Below are 8,664 nucleotides of genomic sequence, written 5' to 3' on the forward strand. Positions count from 1 at the left end.
CACGCGGGCCGGGGCAGCAAGAGACGGCGAGGATGTGCACCGGCGACGGGGAGAGCGGAGGCGGGAACAGAAACGACCGAAAATGCATTCACGCCAAAGGAAAGAGGAGCCAACAAAACTAGCGAAATCCCGCAATATGAAGAAAATGGGCCAGCCGATTGGGGACACCACAATTTCTTTTTGAGACGGACGATTTTGCGGGATCTAATCAAACGGTAAAACGCTCTCTGGCCTGTAACCGACGATTATTTTGACGCTAGCATACCGATACATTCTCAGCGAGAAATACATGCATCTTACTCCCTCCGTTCCTAAATATAAGTCTTTTAAGAGATTTCACTAGAGAATTATATACGAATGTATATAGACATACTTTAAAGTGTAGATTCAATCATTTTGCTTCGTATGTACTCCCTCTGTTCTTAAATATAAGACCTTTTAAAGATTTTACTATGGACTGCATACGGATGTATATAGACATATTATAGAATATAGATTCACTCATTTTGCTCCATATGTAGTCCATAGTGAATTCTCTAAAAGTCTTATATTTAAGAACGGATGAAGTAGTCTTTTAGTAAAATTTCTTTAAAAAGACTTATATTTAGAAATAGTCTTTTAGTAAAATTTCTTTAAAAAGACTTATATTTAGAAATCGGAGGGAGTAGTAAAACACTCTTGGTCCTGCAACCGACGGTTATTTTAACGCGGGTGTGCGGATATGCTCTCATACATGCATCTCACGTGGATCTGAGTTCCCAACTACACCTTACCGTCCTATTCCCACTTCCAGCTGGACCCCATCCACTTCAATCAATAAGACAAGATAGTCATGTCTGGCACGTGTCCCCCACCCCCAACGGACCCCGCTTCCGCTTCTTCCACCGGTAAACGTCGTGTCCGGAGCACGAGAGTCGCGACGCCGGTAGCCCTCCTCACTCCCGCTTAACCATCGTCGCCGTCGGATGCGACCGCGGCGGCCCCAATGGCGTCTTCCTCCGCCGCCGAGCCAGGCGCCCGCCTCTCCGATCGGAGTACGTTATCCCTTCCGACCCCCACCCCCCCCCCCCCCCCCCCCCCCCCCTCAGCTCGATTTGGTCCGGGGTGTTTGATTCCTGATCTAGTGTTTTTGGGGTTTCTCTTGCGCAGCGAGGAGGTCGCCCCTGGGCTTGAGGGCCATGGTGCTCCTGATGCACGTGTTCTTCGTCGGCGCCGTCTTCCTGCTCGATCCGACCCTCGATAGGCGGATCCACGAGGAGCCGTGGTACAGTTCCCACCTTATTTTTGCCGACCAGTTCAATTTTTGCTTGGTTCGATTCCAAATTTAATATGCGCTGTCGATTTGTGCGGCGTTCGAAGCTTCGTTCCAGCTCTAGGTATCACTCGAATGATCGTTTCCCCTGTTTTAAACTTGTATATGATCTGATATGGTTCTATGAGGAAAATGAGCTTTTGGAGTGCTCGCGTGCTACTCGTCTGCGTGCCACCAGTTATGATGAAGCATAAATCGCGTAATTTTACACAGTAGAGATAACATGCCCTTCCCAGAAGTCAAAGCACTTAATTGTATACCTGAGTGGTATTTGGTAGTTTCTTGTAGTGCCGTTTCTCTCTTTTTGTTGCTGATGATCTCCATTTGGTATCATTTTATTACAGGTATATTGGAGTGTATGGTGTGCTTGTTCTGATCGCCTTAGCGCAATACTTCTACACTGCTGGTTCATCTCCAGGGTATGGAATAGCCTTATTGAATTTGTTATCATACACATGATCGATTGAATTTGATAAGTGCCTGACTTTGGGGCTCCTGTGCCGTCAGCTATGTTATTGATGCAATGCAAGCCAGTGGTGGGATGCATGCAACCTTCATCAATACTGCCACTCTTCCAAAGTAATGTCGTAATCACCATAGCATAGAAGTGTTGACAACCTATCGGAGGTATACACTGATACTTATACTTTCTTGTGTGTGTGTTTTTGACGATTAAGAAAAGACAATCCAGTTCAAAACATGGAAGCTTAAAGTGCTCCACAAACCGGCCTGGTCTAGAGAAACTTAGACCAATGTCTTCTTCATCGTCATGGTTGCATCAAATTGTGGATCTTTATCCTCCTGGGTCAAGCAACAGGTAAAGCTCGAGAATTTGTTTTTTTAGGGTATATGGAGTAGTAAAATCCTTGTGTTTGCTCACTGTCATAATATTAGTTTAACACTCTTCTATATTTTCTTTGTAGGGATTGGACTTGCCAATATTGCAAAATTATCCAGGTTTTGTTTTATCTTCTCAATCTATGGTGCTAAAGCTTTCATAATTACGGCATGCAAATGTTCACTACGTCCATTGTATAAAATCATCAGATTGAACTTCACATCAAGTGTGAGTTGGTGGCACGAAAAACAAGGCGTTTTGTGAGCCATGAATTATGTCCACGTACCTTTGACTGTATTTAAATAAACTCCTTGCGTCACTGTTTAAGAGTCGTTAAGTGGATCTATAAGAATTCAGGCATTAGGACTACAGTTGATTGTTCTATGATATAGTTGAAGTAGTCTATTTGCAGCCTTTCCGTCTTATTGTTGCTCTAAATGGTTTCATTTTATTGTCTATTAAAGACCCATTTAGGTGCCCTAAGGCTATGACGAGTATCTTCAGGCTCCCTAAGACCATCCTGAGTGTCTTCTACACCCTGATGTCATGTCGGGGTTTCTAATTCCTAACTAATTAGCAAAGTGGTGGGCACACGACTTTGAATGCTACAAATTGAATTAATACTGGCTCATAGTACATTACTAAAAAGTTTCTTTCCACATGTCTCCGTGTCACACTGATCTGTGTGATCCTACGTCCTACTATTCAAACTTCCATGTAAAGCTTTTCCTGATTGTCTAAGTTCAGTTTTTTCTACATTACACTTTTGCAGCCACCTCGTACCAGGCACTGCCATGATTGTGATAAATGCGTCCTTCAGTTTGACCATCACTGTGTTTGGCTTGGAACGTGCATTGGCAAAAAGAACCATTGTCGTTTTTGGTGAGTTTTGGCATGTATATTTCCTGCATTATATTTTTTACATGTATATAATGATTATGTTGCCTGGTATGCATGTTCATGTGTTTCTGTTCTACACCGTCTATGTTCTACTGTACACTCCGCAGAAAAAATCTGCATGTGTTTATTGGCTTGCTTCTGGACATCTGGCGCTGTATAAACATTTTGAGGAGCATGCTCTATGCACGCACACTACATAAGGCTAGACTGGTGTGACTGTCAATGCATATCCACCCATGCTTTGATTATATGAGCGAACAGATTACACTTCACCTGGCCATGATTTCTGGATTTCGTTTTTATCTCCAACATGCAACCTGAACATCTTTGATTTTACTATACATGCTATCCAGTAGTAAATTACATGTTGCCTTGCATGTGAGAGTGAAGTGCGAACAGATATCAACATACCACATTATAATAGGCAAACATGTACATTTGGAGTCGCACACAAATAAATTTAAGATGTATGCTTAAGTTTCATCGTCCATCCCATTCGAATTCAAATTACAAATGCATACTATTTGATGACCGTGTGGTATATACTCCACAAAACTCATGTGAAATGTATAAGAATAGTTGAGTACTACATTTGCAAAGAAAATTGGACTTTGGAAGATGCTTCATTAGCTTTGAACCAAAACAAAACAGAAATAAATAAATAAAAGAATAAAAAAATGTCAGTTATTTTGGAAGAAAAAACTTGGGAAAAACTGACGTATGGAAGAGTCTAGAACAAATGAGAAATGTATGTGTTATGTGCATATTGTACAACGTAAATGATAGAATAAACATGAATGTCATTCTTTTAACAAAGAAAACCTGGAAAATTGAAGTATGGAGAAGCCCAGAACAAAGGAGAAGTGTCTTTGTTTTCAGGTTTGTGCATAAGCACAGGTGTAGAATCTTCTGGATTAGCACACGTGGCATAATCCAATGTGGTGGAGAGAATATCCAACAGCCAAGACTACTCGGATTTGCCACCTCTCAACCGTTGGATCGGCTTCATCCAACAGTCGATATTCATTGTTATTCGTACACTATATAGTGGTATACAAACAATGTATACGCACAATGTTTTGAAAACACATTCTGATTATTCTGTTTCTGTTATTTTGATGTGGCTAGTCTAATAAAGATATAGTCGAAGTTGAAATTGATTGCACGCTTTGCACAGGGCATCGATTTGTGACTGGAAGTAAATGGGACAGGATATAGACTTGATTTTACATGTGGATTGTAAAATTTAGTTGTAAGAGTTAACTTGCCATGTTCAGTTACAAGTCAATTTGATCAAAACTGTTAATACTAGGTAGCTGATCTGAAATATTTGAACTGATGTGTTAGATGATGGATGAAGCCTTTTCTTTTAGGGAGAATTCCTTATTTGACCCTTTCTTAAATTTTGCTTCCCTATTTGGCCCTAAACATTTTTTTTTCCTTTTTGACACTATATTTACATTGTGTTCCCTATACGACATTTCTGTCAAATCCGTTACCATTACATCTATTTGACCAGTCAGTATTTTCTTCCGTGGACCAAACTGCTCCTAGCTGTTAAACACCAGAAAGAAAGAAAAAGGGAAGAGATGGATCGATCGATCCTTTCCCTCCTCTCCCGATCCCTGACCGAATTCTTCCCTACAATAGAACTCGCTCTCTCCCTCGAGCACATAGCAGCGTCAGTGCGATGCTGAGTGGTATGGGCGACCCACCCAGGTGGGGTTGTGGCCGTGGGTGGCCACTAGGGTAGGGCGGTGGATGGCGGCCAAGCGTCGAGGTGGAAGGGGACAAGGCGGCTGCGGAGGTGGTAGTTGGCAAATGCCTTAGCGCGGCTTGGCCATTGGTGAACACGATTGCAGAGGGGTCGGCCCACGACACTGCGGCGGGCTCGACCCCGGCATGGCTGCGCAGGCCACAGTGGTGCAACAAGGTGCGAACAACTTCTCCTGTCTTCTAAGAGCGCCCTCTCTTGTTGTAGCTAGACGTCCATGCAAAGCACCACTTCGAGGTTCTTCCGTCATTCTTGATGTGGCGAGCATTGAACTGTCCATGGTTTTATCGAATTAGTCGTGGTTTCCTTGGATTCGCCTCGTCTCATGCAAGATTGTGTACAGATTAGCTCCGATTTGGTCGAATCAACATGCCCGTCGTCCAGTTTAGCTTGAGATTTCATTGGCAGGGCGAAGAACTCGAAACAACCTTTCTTGCGATCCTTTCCTTGATCAAGGGATGAGCGGCCTCTAATCTAACGACCAAACAAGGGATGAGCACCGCACGGCGATGCCGTAGGTGACGGACATCGTGCCGACGGACGGCAGTGCTGTAGGTGACGAACATCGTGTCGACGGACCTGTTCCCGCGCCACGGCCGAGCAAGGGATGAGCGGCCTTTGATCTAACGACCAAACAAGCAATGGCCCTTGTTACTAGAAATATGAAGCGCGCTAGCACACACTTCCTATTAACCAATTCATCAATTTTAAGATTGATAAACGGCCAAGCAAGGGATGAGCGGCCTCTGATCTAACGACCAAACAAGCAACGACCCTTGTTACATATGAAGCGTGCTAGCGCACATTTCTTATTAACCAATTCATCAATTTGAAGATTGATAAACAAAGATAATAGAGCCAAAGTCAATCCCTTAAAACACTTCTCCCCGAGGGGACATTGTCGGTCGCTTCGTTCCTTGTTTACTAAACTCTTTTCAGGAGATAGGTTTACCGTTGCAAACTCGTCTGCTTGTAAATCCATTAGAGGAGGTTGAGGCAGTTGCCAGGACTGGACGATCGGCGGCGGCGACTGCCTCGGTCCGAGGGAGCGCATGGTGTGTGTGTGGTCTACGGCTGCTCGTGGCCAGCAGGAGGCGTTCTCGTATGCCGACCGTGCGCGTGGTCTACGGCTGCCGCACATGCATGGTCTACGGCTAACTATGTGTACTAGTTCCGAAAGTGGGCTAATTAGAGGAATTAATAGTGTGTGTGATGCTTTTGGAATGTGATGAACTAACCAATATCAACTGATCTTAGATATGGTAATACAAATTTTATAGATGTTTTCTACGGCTTTTACACACATATCAGTTTAGCTAAGGACCAAAATATTGGAGTGCAACATCAGTGAAAATGCACTAGGGGCAAAATGGTCATTTCATCTCACTCTTAACACTGTTAGTGTTTAAAATGGACGAAAGTGCCATATAGAGAACAAAAGTTACATCGGGTGTCAAATAAGGAAGAATATTATTTTGGGCTAAATAGGGAAGCAAATTTAAATAAAAGGACCAAACAAGGAATTCTCTCTTTTACCATGTACTCCCTCTATATCAAAATGTAGTGCATATTAGTTTTGTCCTAAGCCAAACATTGTAAAATTGACCAAGTTTTTAGACAAAATTATCGACATATACAATACCATTAGATTCGTCATGGAATTAATTTTGTTATATAGATATTTGGTACTGTAAATGTTCATATATTTTTCTATGTAGTTGGTCAAACTTCACAAAGTTTGACCTAGGAAAAATCTTAATATGCACTATATTTTGGCAAGGAGAGAGTATAAAGTATAAACTATAAAGCTCATTTAGTTTGATTGCTTAAAAAAGGTTAATTATGTAGGCACCAATCTTTTTTGGACTTTACTGTCTGTACAAACTGTACTGTTTATGTTGCGGTGCCTTGTGATGTGTTAGGTTCAATTATTAAAATTGTTCTAATAATTTTATAACAAATGTTTTATATTTTCTAGGTGGTATATATTTGAAGAATCAATCCTGTCTACCTGGACTGTTGCTCTGTACATTGAGTCACTGCATTTAGATATTGAGAAAGTCTGGTAAGATATGTTATTCACCTTCTGAGCTCATATCGTTGACCATAAGATGTGGCTTGAATCCTTTCATTCGAGCCTTTCTTTTCTGGTTATCTTATGGAACTTCTTTTTGTTACCATGGCAGGTGGAAGGATTTTATTGGTGTAATCCTGTTGGCAGTATTGATATTTATCCTAATGTTTCTGTTGCTGCTGCTGTTGTTTCATACGTAAGTTTTTTCTGGTCGTTTGATCTGTCTAACCATATAAGGTCTTCTAATTATTCAAAAGAGACGTCAAATGGTAGCATTTTATGTTTAAATTTTATTCAATTGTTAAGTTGAAAACAGATACTTAAATTTCCTTCGGGAGAAATGAGGGGAGCAAATCATGGATTTGAGCTTTGTCGGAAGTCGAAACGTTACTGTCTAGAAAATGCATAGCAACAGGCCAATGGTTGAACATATAAATCCTTGTAAAGTTATTTTGGTGTAACTCCCAATACCACTTTGTCATTTTCATTGAATTATAAACTGAAGTACAGTAGCATATAATGCCTGTTGACTCAAAAATGTCGCACTACGGCATTAACCCAGCGAATAGAGGATCAGAGGGCAAAAGCCATAGCAAAGCGCTATACATACCTGCCCTTTGGGCGCATGGCTGGAATTTGATCAATTTTAGTCCATTAATTATTGGTAATGCTAATCATCTGCATGCAGCCCCTGCCCGAAAGGTGCAACTACATTTCGCTTTCAATGCATGTTTGCTGAATTTCGCCTCTTCTTGCAGCTATATTGCTCTCACAAATCAAACAACCTATGAAGTGGCTAGAAGGAAGCGGATATTCTACTTGAGGTATGCAATATTGGAGGGGGCTCACGATCCAGCTTTGCTGTGGTTTATCATTGCTATATCAATATATCATTAACTCGGCACTGAGACACTGGAGATGTACTACCTTGCAGGGGAATTCCTGATAGAGTTCATCCGTTCAGTAAAGGCATATGCAGAAACATCTATGACTTCTGCTTCACCAGAGAGAATGGATTTGTTCTCGAAGCCGTGCCACCGATTGAGGAACTGGAAGCCCGAGCAGCCCCGTACACATGCCGAGACCTATTTTGCTGCCGGTGCTGTTGATACATGGGTTGTACTGTACCATTCTTTACCCCCCAGCATGTGCTGCGATCCATTCATCGAACTTGCTCGCCAGTGGAGGCATGTCTTTCGTGCGCGCGCCAGTCCCTTTGAGTTCATTTTCATGTGAAAGTGCATGTACATTCTTAGCAACAAGAAAATGTGTGTGTGGTCCGTGGTACAGATGACTGTCCCTATGATATGAGCAACATTCGACTGAAAGTAGGTCTTGAGGACAGAAACTGTATCGGGCGACTGCTTGCGCTTCTGTATAAAAAATGTGCATTTGAGTTGTGGTTGTTTATGGTCATCGTTCAGTTTACTCTCTATCTCTGTGTTCAGTTTGATTTTTTTTTTGAGCCATTTTATTTGTCGCGTCCTCCCTTTGTTTCAAAATGTTTGAAGTTCTAGGTTTATCCTAAGTCTATCTTTAAGTTTGACTAATTGGCTGTTGGTCCTCGGTCAGGACGCTTAGGGATGACCGGTGGGCTGTGGTGCAGGACGCCGGATCAGACCAGACGTGGCCGGTTTTGGCTCCTACGGTGATGATGGGGTAGCCTAGTCAATGGCTGTGCGTGGTGCATGCGGCAATGGCTGATCGGTGACTCCGGGTTTTGGTGGTGCGGCCATGGCTGATCGGCGACTCCGGGTTTTGGTGGT

The 8,664-nt window shown here is 42.5% G+C and overlaps 1 protein-coding gene across 1 annotated transcript; it reads left to right on the forward strand.

Annotated features, from left to right (window-relative positions):
• Window positions 1-853: 853 nt before the first annotated feature.
• LOC123402077 (protein S-acyltransferase 10) lies at window positions 854-8,331 on the forward strand. Its single transcript, XM_045095943.1, has 11 exons — window positions 854-1,034; window positions 1,150-1,264; window positions 1,657-1,731; window positions 1,820-1,891; window positions 1,995-2,129; window positions 2,236-2,269; window positions 2,923-3,032; window positions 6,803-6,889; window positions 7,011-7,094; window positions 7,657-7,722; window positions 7,833-8,331. Exons 1-11 carry the CDS (start codon window positions 986-988, stop codon window positions 8,005-8,007), a joined length of 1,002 nt encoding a protein of 333 aa, XP_044951878.1. The 5' UTR covers window positions 854-985; the 3' UTR covers window positions 8,008-8,331.
• The last annotated feature ends 333 nt before the right edge of the window (window positions 8,332-8,664 follow it).

Source organism: Hordeum vulgare, chromosome 6H (assembly GCF_904849725.1).
Source record: "Hordeum vulgare subsp. vulgare chromosome 6H, MorexV3_pseudomolecules_assembly, whole genome shotgun sequence".
Classification (NCBI taxonomy): Eukaryota; Viridiplantae; Streptophyta; class Magnoliopsida; order Poales; family Poaceae; genus Hordeum; species Hordeum vulgare.